This window comes from Glycine max, chromosome 4 (genome assembly GCF_000004515.6).
Source record: "Glycine max cultivar Williams 82 chromosome 4, Glycine_max_v4.0, whole genome shotgun sequence".
NCBI lineage: Eukaryota > Viridiplantae > Streptophyta > Magnoliopsida > Fabales > Fabaceae > Glycine > Glycine max.
The window spans coordinates 46,323,288-46,342,158 of record NC_016091.4 but is presented as its reverse complement, the minus strand read 5'-3'; the positions used below and the strand labels follow the sequence as shown (position 1 = coordinate 46,342,158).

At 33.8% G+C, this 18,871-nt stretch overlaps 4 protein-coding genes across 5 annotated transcripts; 2 read left to right on the top strand and 2 right to left on the bottom strand.

Annotated features, from left to right (window-relative positions):
• Positions 1 to 602: 602 nt before the first annotated feature.
• On the top strand, positions 603 to 1,754 carry LOC100306534 (uncharacterized). Its single transcript, NM_001249470.2, is given in 2 exon segments — positions 603 to 1,157; positions 1,458 to 1,754. Coding segments are annotated over 2 exon segments (672 nt in total). The 5' UTR covers positions 603 to 670; the 3' UTR covers positions 1,643 to 1,754.
• Positions 1,755 to 2,729: 975 nt separating this feature from the next.
• Positions 2,730 to 8,308, top strand: LOC100800615 (chromophore lyase CRL, chloroplastic). 2 transcript variants are annotated; one of them, XM_014774848.3, is made up of 10 exons: positions 2,730 to 3,076; positions 3,156 to 3,205; positions 3,365 to 3,425; positions 3,779 to 3,814; positions 4,040 to 4,090; positions 4,778 to 4,870; positions 5,927 to 6,031; positions 6,137 to 6,232; positions 6,391 to 6,555; positions 7,363 to 8,308. In XM_014774848.3, exons 1-9 carry the CDS (start codon positions 2,906 to 2,908, stop codon positions 6,529 to 6,531), a joined length of 804 nt encoding a protein of 267 aa, XP_014630334.1. In that variant the 5' UTR covers positions 2,730 to 2,905; the 3' UTR covers positions 6,532 to 6,555; positions 7,363 to 8,308. The 2 variants fall into 2 exon arrangements, with proteins under 2 accessions (XP_014630334.1, XP_003523180.1); XM_003523132.5 differs by having other exon boundaries at positions 2,731 to 3,076; positions 6,140 to 6,232.
• On the bottom strand, positions 6,777 to 8,048 carry LOC100500575 (uncharacterized). Its single transcript, NM_001249374.1, is given in 4 exon segments — positions 6,777 to 6,915; positions 7,287 to 7,404; positions 7,613 to 7,671; positions 7,783 to 8,048. Coding segments are annotated over 4 exon segments (516 nt in total). The 5' UTR covers positions 8,043 to 8,048; the 3' UTR covers positions 6,777 to 6,836.
• Positions 8,309 to 13,418: 5,110 nt separating the features above from the next.
• Positions 13,419 to 18,150, bottom strand: LOC100800085 (probable beta-1,4-xylosyltransferase IRX10L). Its single transcript, XM_003523131.5, has 4 exons — positions 17,562 to 18,150; positions 15,159 to 15,547; positions 14,750 to 14,991; positions 13,419 to 14,147 (listed from the first exon to the last, which is right to left on the bottom strand). Exons 1-4 carry the CDS (start codon positions 17,665 to 17,667, stop codon positions 13,634 to 13,636), a joined length of 1,251 nt encoding a protein of 416 aa, XP_003523179.1. The 5' UTR covers positions 17,668 to 18,150; the 3' UTR covers positions 13,419 to 13,633.
• Positions 18,151 to 18,871: the final 721 nt, after the last annotated feature.

The window sequence follows — 18,871 nt, the reverse complement described above, 5'->3', positions numbered from 1 at the left end:
ATTGTATCCCTCTTTGTGTTGATGATATTATTGCAATGGAACCAATAAGTTGTTAGTCTAGGTGGTCTTAGATTCGATTTCCTTAAGTAAGATCTCAGGTTTAAATCATGTAAATAAAAAAAATGTGATCAAAAGAAATATCTCATCAGATATAATTAGCTAAATTTCATGATAAAGATCAATCATAAATATTATCATCATAAAAAAAATTATTACAAATGAAAAAAAATTTGTAAAAAAAACTAATTATATATTAATAAGATTCTTTTAGTTTAATTGTTAATATGATATTATATTTATATTAATGTTATTTAATTTAAAATATATATTGTAGAATTTTTTTATGTTCAATTTTTTTTCCATTTTATGATTTACTTATATATAATATTAAAAGTGATATATTACATTAAAAAACTATTAACTTATTCTTTTTATTTGCCTAAAACTGAAACAATCACATGTTTGATGATATTATTGATTTATTCTTGTTTCGTATATTATTATCAAACTTGAATTGAATTGAATACGATCCCGAATAAATGACTTTATTAAAATGTTATCCAAATATAAATATAAATTGAATATGGTACCAACTAAATGACACTATTACAATCTTCTTATCTTGTTTCCCTGTGAGGCTGTGAGGAAACAGAGGATAGCAGCAAAAGCAATGGCATCTGCAAGAGAACAAATGTATTTGATGGCAATCCTCCTTATATTCTCCCCTTCAAAATTAACGTTATCAAATGCTGGTGCAGTAACAGGGCAACCAATTCCACCTGAGTGGCCGCACCAGTTCCACGCGTTTATGTTCATGAACGAAAGCGGAATTCTTCAGAAACTGGACTTGTGGTACGACTGGCCCAACGGCCGAAACTTCAACATCATTCAGAATCAGCTGGACCACGTCGTCTCCTACGACCTCGAATGGACCAACGGCACCTCCTTCGTCTACACCCTCGACCCTTCCGACCCGACATGCAAAGTTGTGGACTTTGGAGTGGGTATTCTCCGACCCAATTGGCTCGACGGTGCAACCTATTTGGGTCAGCAACACGTTGATAACTTCCTCTGCAACGTTTGGGCGAAGGTTGATTTCATTGTCTACTACGAGGAGGTCCTCACTCGTAGGCCTGTTAGGTGGGACTTCTCCTCAGGTACTACACACACCTCTATTCTTAAATTGCTAATTTTGCAAGAGATATTTACAAGTAATGGTCCATTAAGCTCAACAACAATTGTTAATTAGATTTTGATGTCATTTTAACATTTATGTTTAAACTTAACTCTAAAAGTTAAATGGTGAAGTAAAGATGTTGTTCACACTCATAAACAGTATTTTGACCACATCGAATGGTCAATGCCACGTTACTTTTTGTTAGTTATATTTGTTTGTATGTCTCCCTTATTTGAAGGATTTATCTGAAGTGAATCCACTTGGAATTTGGTGGGTGCAGGATACACTGGTCACGTGATGACATTTGAGGTTGGTGCAGTGCTTGAGGATGCAAATTGGCAGGCTCCAGTGTATTGTTTTGATGAGAATGAGAAGGAAAAGAATATCCCCATTTTGGGATCTGCTGTTCGTGGTGGTTCTCTTGGGAGTTTGATGAGAGAGATACCCACTGGGGAAACTATGTAATTATATTTTTGATCCACTAGATTAGAGTTGCTCATGCATCACTGTGTTGGATATGAACTATGATAGTCTTTGGAAGTTATGCTAGACCAAGCATTTTGAAATTTTATTGATCGAATTTGTTCTTTTTTGTTGGAATTATAGAATGTTTTGTTGCTTTTAACAGGTACACTCTCGTAAGAGAGGCATAATTGGTTGGTCGTGGTGGAGAGACTTGGGCGTAATTTAGAAGATACTGTTGAAAGTGAATTAAGAAAAAGTTGAAGCGTGCTTGTTAGAAAATTTTATTTTTGAAGTAGTCTTCTATTGATTAATTAAAACATTACTCGAATAGTATATAGATTTAACCGATAACTAGTTTTCCTCAGAGATAAAACATTATTTATTAAAATATGATGAAAAACTTAAATTAATAACTAATATTTACTCGAGAATTTAACTAAAATTGATTACAGTTTCTCTCAAATTAATGACATTTTGGTTAGCAAGATACATCTTGTGTGTAATAAAAATTAAAACTAACAAGATCAGGTATGAAATTTTAAAAGATAAACTGATGAAAGATTTACTCAAATTTTTAAGAAGTTTATATTCAATTTTTGAATAAGGTTATTAAGACTCATAATTTCTAATGATATTTGTTCATATTAAAGTTAAAAAAGAAACTAGTAAATATCATTTGTATGACACATGTTTGCAAATTACGTAAAATGTTAAAAAAGTATTATTTTTATTAAAAGGTATCCGTTATCCTTTTTCTAAAAACACAGGCATCCACTAATAAAAATATAAATCATGCATTTTTAAACTTTAAAGAATCTTAAGATTTAATTTAGTTGATGAAAATAAATTATAAAAAATCATTATATTTAATGTTCTTAGAAATAATTAAGAAAATGAAAAAAAATATTTAATCGAACAACTAATTAAATAAGAAAATTAATTTATTGATATAAAAACTATAAAATAAAATATAAAAAACTATCCAGATTTAAAAAAATAATAGTAACTCAAATTGACAATATAATAAATAATGCATTAATAATAGCCATGATTTAATTAATTAATTAATAATGTGGTGATTTTTTATTCCCATTCTGCAAACTGCAAAGCACAGAAGGAGTAGAAGCAAACCAAAAGGGGTGGAATGAAAATTGGAACCGGGCTCTGGATGATGAACGATTCACAGGCCAGAGACCAATAACTTTCTTCTTCTTCTGGTTGTGGCGCTTCTTCCATTCACAGTAACTCCAATTCCATAGAAAGATGGGTACCGGGGATTCGGATTCGGAATCGAATGGATGGAACCGTGCTCGTGGGTTGGCGCTTAAGACTCTGCTACTAATTGGTGGCGCACTTCTCGTTAAGCGCCTCCGCAAGTCCACCACGCGTTGGGACCACGCTCATTTCGTCTCCAACTCCCTCACCGGCGAAAAGGTTCTCACTTCATTCTTTCAATTCACTCTTCTACGATTCTACTATGCTTCTTTTCTTTTCAATTTCTCAATTATTGTAGTATTCCAAGGAGCAAGCTTCCAGAGACCCGGATAACTATTTCAACATTAGGTACATTTCCCACTCCCTTTTTTTCGTTACTTTCCTTATGCTTGCGCTCTTATTTGGTTTTCTGAGATGTACTGTATTTGTTCTTTGTGTTTTTTTTTTTGTGTGTGTGGACGAGAGAGAATTTTAGAAATACGACACTGAAATTTGGTGTTTTTGCAGAATGCTTACATGCCCCGCAGCGGAGCTAGTGGATGGTTCCAAGGTCTTGTATTTTGAACAGGTGAGCATTACTATGCAAGTCTGGAAAGTTACTTATTTGTGAGTTAGGTCCTGTTTAGAAAATTTTCTCCGTTAACATAACTAAGAAGATAAAATGAATTGAACTTCTCTCATAAGCTAAAATCTGCTTATGCACTTCAGCTTTTTGGAGAAGTTAAATAAAATGACTTCTATAAGAATTAAGCACATAAGTTGATTTTGGCTTATGAGACACGTTCGATTCATTTTACCTTCTCGTTTTCTTCTCCTGTAAATGCTTATGGAGAAATTTATCCAAACAAGACAATATTGTTTTCACTTTTTTTATCTGTGCTTTAAATATTAACTCAATTAAGATTTTCTTTGTGCTGCTAGGCTTTTTGGAGGACTCCACAAAAACCCTTTCGGCAGGTAGACTTTATATCTTCTGAGAAATTCTATTTAGATTTTCTGTTTCGGTTTCTTCGTACTTGAAATATTATCAGGAGCAAGATGCTTTCAATAGATGTGTTTCGGTGAAAAAATGTCTGCATGTTAAACTTTTTACGTTATTGTTTTCAGTTTTCCATGTTGATTTTTTTAAAAGATAAATCTAATCTTCACTGTCATCATTCAATTTATTTTTTTTTTTTGCAGAGGCTTTTTATGGTGAAACCTTGTCCTAAAGAGTTGAAATGTGATGTTGAGGTACATGTTTATTCACTTTAATGATACTGATGCCCTTTCCATTCATCTTGTACTTCATTGTATGAAACATGTCCTAATGCTTGTGATAAGTTTCGTTTGTGAGGAGTGTGGCTAAGTTGGCCACACTTCACTTGTCTTGAGCACCATGATTTGCATACAGTTATGATACTGATGCTTTGTCTTTCTGAAATTTCTAGTTTCGTAAAACAATATTAAGATCTTCTTTACCATAACTTTTCTATAGAATGTCATTAAAAAAAGTTATGCTAAGCCTTCCTTACGAAAAGTGGAAAAAAATTGGTGCTATTTAAAACTTCTTATGAAGCTTTTCTAGTTTTACATATGCACAGTGATGCAGGACAAAGGGGGTCAAATTATAATTAAATGCTGGGTTTCTTTTTGGGCTATTGTAGATGATTGGTCACATTGGTGTGTATAATTGATCGAAAGTCCAAACAGTATCCAATGTTCAAGTATAATTGATCCAACGTTGCCCAGCATTACAATTTACGTATAGACTTGTTCTTAAGTTTTTGCCTTTTTGGTCTGGTTTCTAGACGTAGGATTTCACTTTAGTTTAGTTCTTTTTTAGAGGAATAGTATATTCTTTTTCTTGTTACAACTTACAAGTGGCTGCTATATTTTGTTTAATTCAGAGCATGAATACTAATTTATGTTGAATTGCAGTTAAGTACATATGCCATTAGAGACATGGAGGAGTACAAAAATTTCTGTGATCGACCAAGGGATCAGCGTCCACAGCCGGAAGAAGTCATTGGAGTAAGCATTTTAGCCACGTTCATACTTCATACTCTTAGCTTAGAAGCATCTTGTTTTAGAGATTTGTCACTTCTTTTTGGAGAGAGAAGTGGAACAGAAAAGAGAATGATTTGAAAAAAAAAAAAAAAAAAGAGAATTCTGTGGAGGTAGAATGGAGAAAATAAAGAAAATAAAAGGAAGAAAGGGATTTGTGAAAATTAAAGATTTTTTAGGATGAAAAGAAGGAAAAATGGTGGGGGCTGAAAAAGAGGTAACATCTTGGGATTTTATACATGTAGTTTGTAGATAGATTAATGGATATCCCAAGATTGCTTAGACATCACATTTGGCAAACAATCATAAAACCGCAGCTAAAATCAAGTGTTAGGTATAAACTTATCTCAAATTGAATACTGCATAATATAGTAATGATTAAAGACTGACACAAAAAGCCATAGATGCCAAGAATCTAATTGGCCATCTTTTGAGGTTGATAGAGTCAGTGTGGTGAGTCAAATGCATCTTAGTATCAGCTGCCACTCTTAAATTTGACCAAATGAGTGAAGAAATGTTCCAGTTTTTCTGAGGAAATGAAGCTGTTATCTTCCCCAAATTTTGTTTAAAGGTGATGCTATAATAATCCGATGACTTAGGAAAGTAGAATGTAAAAGTTTGCCTGGCTTCTTGAATCTATAACCTGGACATAATCAAGTATGGATGAGTTTTCTTTCATGAAATGCAACTAGTTTAATTACCAGAATGAAAAATATCCATGGCGTGGATTGATTTGTCGCTTCTCCATTTCTGATTATAATTTTGTCCCACGTTTCTTTCCTTGTTCTGCCTTTGTGTGTGTTGCTGTGGCTTTTCGTAGATTATTTTTGTTTACTTTTAGATTTTTTAAAGACTTCATTACATCAATGAATTATCTTTTTGGGAAATTCTGGACAAAATTCTATTTGATCGACACTTTCTTAGGTACTTGCTTTAGCATGTTCTAAATGGGAATTCATGACAAGTTTGTGTATTTGAATGTCTTAATATCTCATGCTTGAACAATTGTACTGTGGCTTGCAGGATATTGCTGAACATTTGACAACAGTACATCTTAAGCGTTGTCCACGTGGAAAACGTTGCTTATATGAAGGTTCAACCCCACCTGGTGGATTTCCTAATTCATGGGTAATTTTCTGTTCACTCTATTGCCTTAATTTTGTCATCCCCATCCTTTTACCAGTACTACTGTATATAAGAGTTGAGTTGAAACACCTGTACTCTTTTTTGTAGCAGAATGGGGCAACCTACTGTACTTCAGAGCTTGCGATTTTAAAGAACAATGAGATACATACCTGGGACAGGGGTTATGATGATGGTGGAAATCAAGTTAGTTTTCTTCATCTCGTTTGACTAGTTTGATGAATTGCTTTACCTTTATAGTTGCAAATATAGATATATAGTATACGACAACAACAAAGAAAAACAGAAACATTAAATTATTTTTTTGGTTGTAGAAACATTAGTTATTTCTTATTTGATTGCAGGTTTGGGGGCAAAAAGAAGGCCCTTACGAGTTCAAGCCTGCACCAACCTCCAGTTTTAATGATATGTTTTCTCCTTTGAATTTCCCCCCTCCACCATCCATGGAGAGAAGAATAGAGGGTTCATTTGTTTTGCAAGAATGAAAGCGTTTCATATAACCACAATGTGTAATTCTGCTACTGTAGCTGTCTTTCAATATAGTGCTTTTTTTTTTCTCTCGTTAATCAGCATTATCTTTCAATATTTTGATTTCATTCTAGGTATTAAAAGCAATAGTCAAAGAGCTGCCCGCTTCTTAGGTGATACTATTCAAATATGTTGGTAATTTAACAGAAGGAATAAGATAGAATAGAACCATGCGAAAGTTGACCTAAATAAACAAATGAATAGGAATAAATTAGAGGTTCATTTCTTCTGACGTAAAGGGTAATGGAACCAAACAACCAGCCTAAAATTTGTTGTTCAGATAGAAGTATATTCCCGCAAGCACTGCAATTCCCACGGCAGCTGCAATAGGAAGTGCGTTCCTGTTTAAAGTATCACATAGATAATGTCAATGCAAATATTGTTTGAGCAAGTCATCGTATTTTGCTAGTATCAAGACATTATGTGTCTATTTAGGTAAGTTTTTTTTAGAAGTAATTCTAGGAGAAGAAAATAAGAAGAATAAAATGAGATGAGTTTCTTCATAAATTAAAAAAGTTCTTCATTAGTTAATTTATAGAAATTTTTTCGTATAGTTTCTTTAAAAAATGATAGGACATCTAAAATTAACTAATGATTAGCCTATGAATGACTCATTTTAGTTTATTGAGAAATTTATTTTATATTTTTTTCTTATTTTTTCTTTTTAGAAGTACTTCTAGAAAAACTTATTCAAATAAGTCCTAAGACTCACCCAATTGCTTCTTCTTTCTTGATTTCGGATTTTCGTGCCTTTCTAACATCTTTATCATTTGCATTTCTTGCAACAGTTGGAGCGTAGGGCCTAAACCTTCGTTTTGGAGCACCACAAACTGCAAAACACCACTTTAAGGCAATGATAATGCAGTACACCTACTTAGTTCAGTGACCCTTATTTCTTCTATTTTTTTCAACTATTAACAACAGTATGATAATTTATATCACTTGTAAAGCATGAGAGCAAGTTTTCTTTTGGATTGAATTTCCTTTAGTTTCTCTATTAGTAACACTGGAGGTGAAGTAAAAAAAGTAATCAATTACCAGGACAGAAGAATTTATCAGGCAATTTCTCAAAGGGGATCCTGTCGTTGTAAATATACCTGCATCATTATCAACACAAGCATAAGATTGTTGTGTGTAAAGAACAAGTCCATAGACTTCATACATGAATCATCTGATGATAAAGGGTGAGAGAAAAGATGAAAGGAAACCCGCAATCACGACAGATATAGGCTTGCTTGGAGGCCACACGCATGGAAATCCTGGGAGCTCCAGAAGTAAGATACTGTTGCATTGGATGAAGTAAGAGGTTAAGGGAACCAGAGAAGAAAGATGACTTTAAAGCCAAAGGGTTGAGGTGTGGTCGCAGGCCAGCATTGGCAGCTGGAGCTAATGAAGATGGGGACCTTGCAGTGTTAAGACTGATTGTGGGTGCTTGCATATGCATGGCCATTTTCCCTTTGCTATTCCTAATGTATCTCAGTTGGCAGATACTGAGTTAAGGAAGTGAGAATAAAAAGAGACAATTGATGATAAGAAAAAGGTTGTGAAACTGGTGATTCTGTGAACGTGGAATCGGCTTGTGTCTGATTCCTACGTGGAAAGCGTGGCATTCATACTCCCCACACAAGCCCTTTCCACTCTTGGTTTCATTTTTTTATTTTTTTTTTTATCTTATTAGGACAAGAAAGTGAAAATGTATTATGCACCAAGTATTAATGCATTTCTGCTATAGCCCCACACTTTAGAATACGTAACTTTTAGGCCCTTTGCCTTTTGATAAACAAAGCAACATTTCTCAATTATTTTCTTGTCCCCATATTGTTGCGAGCTCCTGTAGACTAGAGAATCAAACTAATTCATAGGAAAACTAGCATAGTTCATGATATGATGAAATGTTCTTGCTCTTTGGTGGTGTGAAGTCTTGACTATTTCAAGTTAAACAGGATTTTTTTCTTCACTTGGGGTGGTTAAGTTCTAACCTTAATAATTTAGGGTGTTTGAATTAACAATGGAAAGCTTCAAAATGTTTGTTTACGCATTTCGAGGCACTAAACGCAGAAGGAACTCTTCTGTTGGAGTGGAGAAAATGCTAGTTACGTCCAACTAACTGTTTTCCAAACACCTAAAATAGTTTAGCGAATGTCAATTGTATGGTTGAAATCTGTATAGGAAGTAAAGAATGTCAGATCATTTCAATTACCTAATTCATGAATGAACTAGTTTTATTTGCAATCGAGTGTCAATTTTTCATTAATTTCCTTTGCAGATGTCACCCTTAAACTGTCATGCTCACACAAACACATACCTCCGAATAAAGGTAATTGAAATGCTATTATAATTTATCGTCTTAAAAAAAAGTAATTGAAAGGCAAACTGAGGTGGTTCATTGTATCTGGTCCGAAAAGAGCATCAATACATAAAGTTAAACTGAATTTGTCACATTTGTTAAGCCCAAATCAACCTCTTCTTTTTGGACCTCTATTATTCAGTCCCCCCCATCAACAAATAAAACCCGTTTGTTAGGATTAATTTTGATAGAATTGATTTTAACACACATTTATACTCATAAACAGTGACGAACCTCTTTTCTTATATTGTGATTAGGGTGTGCAATGCACCTCCTCATTTTAAGAAAATTATGTGTAAATATCTTAAATCTTTATATTTTAGCCTCCTAATTTTATACGTAAACCCATTATCCTCAATTCTGTAACAACACTTCAATAGAAGGAGCCATTAAAAAATAAAAATAAATTCAAAGACCCAATTTAAAAAAAAAAAGAAGTTTAGAAATGTAATTAAAAATTATGAAATAGTTGATAGAGTAATTTATCCTTCCTTAATTTGTACCTGGCATTTGGTAGACGGGTAGGACGGTAGATCATAAGTGGGTCACATCACAGACCAAATAATTAAATTTAAAATTCAAAATATTACATCAAAGAAAAGAAACACAAAACGCCAAAAACAATCGATCGTGTTGAAACTCCGTTGCCAGCCATATAAACGGGACCACCCTAACTAACAACAAAATAAACAGCAATAATATCATCATGAAACCGGTAACTTTCCTTTCAAATGTATCAATATCTTTATAAAGAAACGGAAACGTGATTCGAAGAACAAAAACAAATCAATGTTTGCCAAAAACATTAAACCTTATTACTATTTTAGTCACATGATAGACACAATCAAATTATTAATCCAATAAGATAACTCATTCTAAATGTTAACTACTATCAGAAGAGGCACACTTAAACAAAAATTTATAATGTATTGATGCCATCATGATTCATGATCTTGATTTTGAAAATCTGTAAGCTAATATGCAGCACCGGATGCCTGCTTCTCATTTCCGGTATGGTATGGGGACGGAAACAGGACGAGGATGGATGTAACACTCCATTTTTCATAAAATAACTAAAAAAGATATTTAAAAAAAAAAAAAGTTTTAAAAAAATGATATAATTTTTATAATTAAATAAATAAGAAGAAATAATTTTATTAATTAAAATAATGATTTGAAGGAAAATAAAAAGATATTTTATTTATTCATTTGATAGGAAATAAAATAGAGTTATTGTTTATAAAATAAAGGCTCGAGTACCCTAGCGATAAGTAGAGACAAGTTAGGTCACTTTTCAGACTCAAGATACTATACGTCTTTACGTTTTCTCTTCTCTCAATTTCGTTTTCGCTTTTTCCTCTCCCAAAATCCTTTTTTTTTCCATATACATTCAAACTTATCTCAGTAAAATGATGATCCCGAAATCGTTAACGGTTGGATTATCGTGAAATTTGAGCATCAGGTTCGGAACTCATTTTCGAACATTCTCCCCATTGGAATTTGCGAAAAAATATTTGAGGTGAGAGAAATATCCTTCGCACTGTAGCTTTCTTTCTCTCGCATATACTCAAACCTGTTCTAGTAAAACTACGATCTCAAACTCGTTAACCGTTGGATCGTTATGAAATTTAAACACCAGGTTTCCAATTCACGTTTGCACACCTCCACCGTTGGAATTTCGAAATAATATACATAGAGAGAGAAACATACCTCGCATGGAGGCAGTAAAATAGGGATTTCAATCCCTTCTCTTTCACTCTAAAGCTTGAAAAACCTAGTAGAGCAACCAGAGGAAAAATTTGAGAAATCTTAGACAACTGCTAGAGATGCTACTATCACTATCAGAATACACATGTGAGCTAGCTTAGAGGTAAGGGATGAGTTTATCGCAATTGAGGATAGAATGAACATGCGTAAAGGTCCTTAAAGAATCAAATTGAGGTTTATTTTGAGATGTTTATTGTATTATAATTCTTCCTGTATGATTTTGTGAAATTGTATGAGGGGTTTTACTCCCCGTGTTGTGAGAAACATTTTTGTATAATTTAATTGTGTTTTGGATAAGATTAGCATGATAAATAGTTATATTGAGATCATGAAATTGTGTATAAGTGATAAATTGAATATATGATGAATTGTGAGATAACATGTTGCTTTGAGATTATAATATTGTTATTGAGATTGAATATAAGTGCAAAGTTGAACATGTGTGAATTTGTAAGATACACATAAACATGTGATGGTGGATTGTGATATTATGATATGTTAAATTGTGGACATAAGATTTGATTGTAAATAAGTGTGTGGTTAACACTTGATGTGGTAATACCTGTGTTGTGAGCTGTGAATTATACAATAATACGATTGGTGTTTACCTTGAGAAAAGTGTTTATGCATAGTGTTAAAGGGAAAGTGTAGGATTCCTAGTTAGGAATAAAGTGTTAAATTGTAGCACAATGTATTAAACATGTTTGAAACATGAGTTTGAGGTCGTGGATATTGTATAATTCATGAGCAGTATTTGCGTGCAAAAATTGTTTTAGGGGTTGGACCTGAATCAGGAAGGTGAGACCCTAACAAATTCTTCGGAGTCTAGACCTTGGGGATAAAGACACTCGATTTGAATGCTCCTTTAAGCCTATGTTGATCTCATATGGTTGGAACATTCTCGCAAGAGTAACCTTGACTAGTCAACTTATAATTTTATTTAGTGAAAGTGACTTGACATACCGATTGTGTGGTGTGTCTTGTTATGTACTCCTAAGTGCCTGAGTATAGTTTTTCACTAACATAGTAACACATTGCATATAGGCTTGAGTCTTAGTATAATTGTTGCATAATTCCTGCTAATTGTTTATTATGAAATTGATGAGTGTTATTACATCTTGACCCAAGTGTGTGATTCATATGTAATGTGATTGGTGATTGAAAAATGAATTTTAAATGATAAAGTGATTCATAAATACTTTCATAATTCATTTTGATTATGTCTTTTGTTTATTTGTTTTTTTATAGAAATGTGATAACTCACTCCCTGTGTGTTATTTGTGTTTGGATCATGTGATGATCCTGAACCTTGTGTTCATGGGAGGAGATGACTAGGTGGATGACTTTAAAGAATCTGATGCTAAAGGGTACTGGAACACAATGCTCTGATAAAATGTGACATTGGAGCATAGGTTTCTATATTAATTGCATGACGTCTTGAACGACCTTGTTTTGAGCCGAGATGATTTTATTATTTATTTGAACACATTCTATTATGATGTTAGAAAAGTTAACGTGAGACTTTTACCCTTTTGAAATGTTTTTATTTAAATGTGTTTTAAAAACTTTTAATTAATGTTGCATTCTTATTTCTTTTATTATTAGTACATATATGTGTGGAGTAGAGGGTGTCACAATGGGTATGGCAAAGGGACAGCCTGGGGATGACGTTGACTTCTTGGATATGGCTGACCAAGACGGGGATGGTAGTGGCCTTTCGTGGGGATGGCGGTGGCCTACATGCGCGTCCCCACAGTCCAAAATTAAAAAAAAAAAAAGAAAAAACACAAATTTAAATTGGGTCTTCCGAGAAATATTTACTGCTTTGAGTGTAGTCGATTTCACTCTTTTGAACCACCATCACCAGTCAATTGCAGACCTTCCGCGCACTAGTGGAGAGCGCGGACCGGAAGTTCGACTATGTGCACGACGTGCCGGCGTACGACAACGGCACAAGCCAGCATCAACAAGAGAACTGCACTCCAGAAGGTTGTGCGACGATGACATACCACATACATGAGCAAAAGAACCACGTGCGCGAAGCTGGTGAAGTGCAGGTTGACATGGTGGGAACACGGCGAGACCGAACCACCTGCCAGGTCCAAGTCTGCTTTCACTCTGTCTTCGAATTTCTTTTTTTTTTTTTAGATTTTCTTTGTTGTTAATAAGGAGACACAGGGAACATGGGCAAAGAATGAGGGCTGCTCTTATTGCTCTTAGAAATTTTTTGGTTTTCTAAGTTTTATTTTTGTGTGCTTTTAATATGAGTATTCTCCAACTAAAATGTTTGGTTCGAAATAACCTAGCATATTGGGGAATTGACAGTTATCAAAATGACAATGTTTAAAATGAATAATACAGGAGTCATCCATTGAAATGATCTAGAAACAAAGTACAATCATATAATAAAAGAAAATAAAGGATTCATACATAAAGCAAGAAAATAACATGATAATAAATACCCAAAAATTTGTCCATATGATAATAGAGCAGAATAAAGGAATAATATGGTAGTATTGCTACTTATTTCTCATGTTTTTTTAATTTTTCAACTTTTTTTTAAATAATAAAAAATATTAAAAATATTTGTCGTTTCCTAGCTGTACCCGTATCTTGAAATTTCTAGATTTGTCATTTCCCATTCCTGTCTCCGTATATGTCCCCATCCCTGTTTTGGTGCATCTTAGGTCACAAATTCTAGCATATGCAGTAAACAAAGAAAACAACTCCTACAGCACAAGTAAAAGTGTATACCATAAGAGCAATAAAGCTGCAAAATGGACATTAAAGGATCTAATGAATGGTCTGAGAAAAACAAAATCAAATTTACAATGTCAACAAAAACCAGCATCTCAATTTCCAACCCCACCTATGAACACTTGCAAGTATAGACCAAAATATGTAAAGAATCCTAATTGCCTCTGAAAACTGTTATAACTGCTATGCTACCAAGGTTTAAGGTCCCCCACAGGGCCAGCAGTCCAATTCAAGGCCTTCTCCCCTGGTTTCAAGAATACACTTCTGTCGTGTGGCAATTTACGTGCAAGGCCATTTAAAACTTGATGGAAAGCATCTCCTGGTTGCGCTGGTTGTGGGAACAGCATAGCTTGCTTCATAGAAGGGTTGGCAAGCAATCTCTGTTTCCTCAAGATAACTTCTGGTGGAATAGATGTGAGTATAGTATCTAACTGAGGGACATCCTTCTCATCAACAAATACACCTATCTCTTCCCATGGGATTGCATCAGCAAATGGCAGCACAATATCATCTGCAATGATAACTGGGATGCAGCCAAATACCACAGCTTCAACCAGTCTTGGGCTCCAAGGGGCCCATCCAAGTGGACACAAACAGAACACTGCTCGTTGCATATCCTCGTAATATGTTGTTGGATGCTCAGTGGAAATGTCAAACAGTGGATTGTCCTTAAAGTTCTCCCACACTGCTGCTCTGGCACCTCTATAAGATACCAAAGTACAGTCAGTTTGAGCTTTCAGGATCATTTTTTGTCATTTGTTTTGGTATATCAAGACATGGAACCAAACTTCATGCATGCTTATATTACAATATTAGAAAGAACCAACTAGGTTGTGAATGTAGTTAATCTAATTATGCTTGGCTAGTTTCAATAACTACTTAATGCCATAATTATATAAAGGGTAGAATGTGTTATAGGTCCCTCACGATTTGGTCAAAATTCATTTTAGTCCCTACACCTTAAAATTGGTGGTTTTAATTCTCATATTTCTGAAATGTTGTGGATTTCATCTCTAACCCTATGCTTTATTTTGACTTGACCAGGAATGAAATCCACCACATTTTTAGATACAAGGATCAAAACCACTGTTTTTAAAAATATTGAAATTAAAAATAATTATGACCAAAATGTGAGCCTTAAATACATTTTACCCCTGTATAAATTATATGTCAGAGTGCTCCTTGCATTTTTAATAAAAGGATGCAAGTTAGTGGTCTTAACCAGACATGCTGCAAAAATAAATGAAAAGCCTCACATGTCCACCCCTCCTTTACATTTGTGAGTTGTAATAAATAAGACATACCTTGCATAGTATCCACCTTCAGGGTCATTTCCAACATCATAAAACAGTCCTCGGAAGTAAACAAAAATGGACCTGGGAGTCTTTTCAGGAATTAGGTGTGTGTGCATTTTCTGTGGTGGAGCATACGGAGGAATGGTGATTGAGCCCTCTTTCAAGCACACATGATTCCTCTGTCCAAATGTTTGAACCAAGGTAGCACGCTGAAGCAATGGAAGAATTCCTCTTTCAATTGCCTTCTCTTCCTGGAACGGAAAAACATGATAAAAGTGCATGTTACAATATCCATGTACATATTGAAGAATAAAATCCAAGGTCCTTCTCACCAAACACCACACAATTTGTTTGAATTCTTAATAGAACTAATAGTGATGAAAATAGCAAAATTAAAACGGTACACTAAATTTCTTACTTGATAATGGAAGCATGCCCCAAAGTCATGAGGGGTCACAAAGAAATGATCTGCCCCTTCTGTCCTGTTCCAATAAGGCCAGTTTGAAGAAATAAGCTGTATGGCACTTCTCATCATTCGTGGTGACTTGAAAGGTAAAGGAAGGCCATTTGGTGTCAAGTCACAGGTGGTGTAGACAGGGGTATAAAACCAATCAGCTTCTTCGGGATTAAGGGTCCGGACAGGGCTAGATAAGAGAAAACGGTGCATAAAGATCTCAGCAGCAAACATATGATTGAGGCATCTAGGGTCCTTTTGCAGAATTTTCTTATTATATTTGCTTGGAAGTTCATAAACAAAAACCTTCAACCTTCCCACTGGATCATCTTCTAACACATCACCAGCACTACCTACATTTGGTTCAACCAGAACATGCTTAGTAGTGTCATTTTTTATTTAACTATAATATATTTTGAAATAAATCACAGAATTTAGAGACTTGTATTTGACTCTGATTTATCTCCTGAGTCTGGAATCATAATTGGTTAATGCAAGTCATTGAGAAATAATAGAGAAGACCACTTATTAACCCCTTAAATTCCAAGCAACCAGGTATGAGTATACGGCATTAAGTGTATGTATCATCAGAGTTTTATATAAAAAACTCTTTTTTACAAATACTCCCATTCTAGCTTCCTCAGTGAATTTTAATCCGAAATATGCTAGTTCTTCACAATCAGTATACTATTATGGTGAATTGACTTTAATTTTTAACTCCTTCATAACATTTATAAGTATCTATACAGTTAGGGAGCAGCATCTATATATAGTGAATTAGTGATAGCAAATGCATATAGAATACACTTTTTTTTTCTCCTAGCTGGCTGCAAGAAAAGGACTTAGGTATTATAAGGTTTGAATTAATGATTGTCACTCAAATCTTATTAACCATTAAAGAATAAGGTATTCTACAGAGTTTCAAATTTTAATTTAATCTACATAAAATTATTTTAAACACAAAATATATTTTTATTTTATAGTAATTCTATAGCAGAAAAGAAAGGGAAATAGGGGACAAGCTTATGTTTTAATGTTTTGATTCCAGGGTCAAAATTGAAACTCAAAAGTCCAGGAGATAACCTTTTATATGATTCAGGAAATCTCAACATTCAAAATCTCAAAAACTTTTCGATATATCTGATTAATCAAGTAGCATCAAACTTTTACTTCATTCACCCATACCTTTAAAGATAAAGAATGCTTGAAAAATGGCATCACTTCAATAATAATTTAAAATGACAATAACTCACACCACTCTTTTCCAAATCAAGTAATAGATAACACACCAAAGGCTATAGGCATAACAACCTACTTATCTTCTTGGGTGAGTTAGGGTATCAAGGAAGCAGGGACCTAACAATATGTTTCTAAGATACTCTAAATATATTTCCATACATTCATCAGAAATCTATCTTTTGCAAGCAATATCTCTTAAATTATTTACTATGTATATATCTATGCTTCTTCCAACCTCTTAAGCTTTGCTAATATTGGACCGTGGGAAATTCATAAAAAATGGAGGGCAACAACAGAAAACACAAGATCAAACTGACTGGTATTTCTTCCTCCTCCTTGTTCTCCTCACACTATATAACAAAGTACTGCATTACTACTAAAGGTCAGAAACAGGCCACTGCAGGGTGTGACTTAAAAGAAGCCACAAAGGTCATCAAGATCTCATGTCAATCCATATAACCTGACCAAAGTGAAAATTGACTATAGCACGACCTTATATTGACACATTACCCCTTCAAACCCTTGGACCAGTTTCAATACATAGCATACCGTATCTATTCCTAGACCCTCATACAGCAGACAAGTAAGTGTTCTACCATTGCCATATATTACAACAGAAACAACTACACAACATCAGTCCCTGAAATTGATTATGCTACAAATTGGGGTCCTGTGCACCCTCAAAACATCTAAATAGCAGTTTTCACACTTCCAAATTTCTAAACGGACATTATAAGAATCTAAGTCACTGCACGCAATGGTCAAGAACCAACATTCTGCGATTCAAATACGGAATGGAAAAATAACATCTCCAAAACAAGTCAACAACTTAAGTAACAAATATTTTCCGAATAAGCTTAAAACCAAAGTAGATCTTAGCTAAATCCACTCTCACAACCCACAAAAACACACCACTGAAAACCATAACCAATACACAAAATGGTCAAACCAACATGACAGCTAACCGGAATGAAATTCACCACAACTGAAAGCAAAGACCCAAAAACCAACATCAGAAAACCAAACCACCAATCCAATCAAATCAGCAGAACATGCGATACATCGAACTCAGAGAGAATCTGATGAAACAAGTTGAAAATAAAAAATCAAACTTTGAAGAAACCCCACCTGAAATTCTCTCAGTAGGTTGATGTCGACCCAGCTCCACAGCCCCAATTGCAAAAGCAGAAGCGGCACAAAGAAGACTAAGCAAACCCACTTTCCAAAAATCCATTTTTTTTCCTTATACTATTTTGCTGACCCCAGAAACTCTTTGATCCGATTATGCAACAGCAAACAAAAAGAGGTGAGATTATAAGGCAAAAGAAGTCAATTGAGGTCAGCAGAAGAAGGTGAGGAAGGAGATGGTTAAAACGTCACGGGGCAAAGTGGTTGTGAGAGATTTCTTAGAAGTGGATCATCTGGAAGAAAGGGAAACGGGTTCTTCTCTCTCAGCAACAATGAGAGAGACAGATATATGAATATTATTTGAAGGGACCAAAAAGAGAGTGGATTAGCTTTGAAGAAATAGGGACAGAGTGAAAGAAACAATTGTGAAGATTGAAGAAGAAAGTGCTTGCCTTTGCCAATTTACCAATTTTTTTTTTTTTCTGATTAAGTCTGGTTTTTCTTTATTTGCAGTATGATGAGAGGTCCATCTCAGAATACCATATAGGCACCAAAATTCAACTAAGTCACCCTGTTGAGTTCAACTATTACTTCAACATTGTATTATTGTTGCTTTTCCTTTTAACCCGTGCCATCACCCAACACGTTCTTACATTTTGCTCTAAAATTTACTACCGCCACCAAACTATCTATCAACTATAGTCTCCAATTATATTGATTTTGATTAAAATTAATTTTTAAGTAGATTATGTTGGGATGATTTTATTTTAAAAGAAAGTTTATTATCAAATTTAATGTATTTTTTTATCTTGTGTAAAAGTTAGGTCTAAACTTGGAAAAAACAATTTCAAATAAAATGATTTTTATATAACTTTTTTTAAAGAAACAGATAGAATTTATTTCTCTAAAAAGAAGTAAAAAGAAATACTTATTTTAAGTAAAAATAATTTAGATAAACATATAAAATTATAAAATTTTTATTTCATTTTAAAATACTTATTTTAAAAACTAAACTTAAACCAATTAATTCCATTTTTTTATGATTTTTAGTCAAACCGAGATTTAAAGATAAAATCAATTTTATCTAATAAAAATCAAACATTTATATTTTTTTCTATTAAAAACAATTTTAATCAGTGACAAAATTAATTCACATTATTTCTACTATCAAACTAAACACACTAGTAATAGTTGAATTCAACCTAACAAAAAAGTGAGTAAAATTGTGACTCAAAAAAATGTCTAGAAAAAAAATTACTAAAACCAAACGGAACAAAAGTAGTGCATGCAGTCCCTAGAGTAGAACTACA

Excerpts from the sequence above, each read along its gene's own strand:
- LOC100800615 (XM_014774848.3), top strand. The coding sequence starts at position 2,906 with ATGGGTACCGGGGATTCGGATTCGGAATCGAATGGATGGAACCGTGCT. Across the intron at positions 4,091-4,777 it reads AGTTGAAATGTGATGTTGAG|TTAAGTACATATGCCATTAG; the intron begins GTACATGTTTAT and ends GTTGAATTGCAG. Across the intron at positions 6,032-6,136 it reads GTGGATTTCCTAATTCATGG|CAGAATGGGGCAACCTACTG; the intron begins GTAATTTTCTGT and ends TCTTTTTTGTAG.
- LOC100800085 (XM_003523131.5), bottom strand. The coding sequence starts at position 17,667 with ATGGATTTTTGGAAAGTGGGTTTGCTTAGTCTTCTTTGTGCCGCTTCT. Across the intron at positions 15,548-17,561 it reads ACCTACTGAGAGAATTTCAG|GTAGTGCTGGTGATGTGTTA; the intron begins GTGGGGTTTCTT and ends AACCAAATGTAG. Across the intron at positions 14,992-15,158 it reads GGGCATGCTTCCATTATCAA|GAAGAGAAGGCAATTGAAAG; the intron begins GTAAGAAATTTA and ends TTTCCGTTCCAG.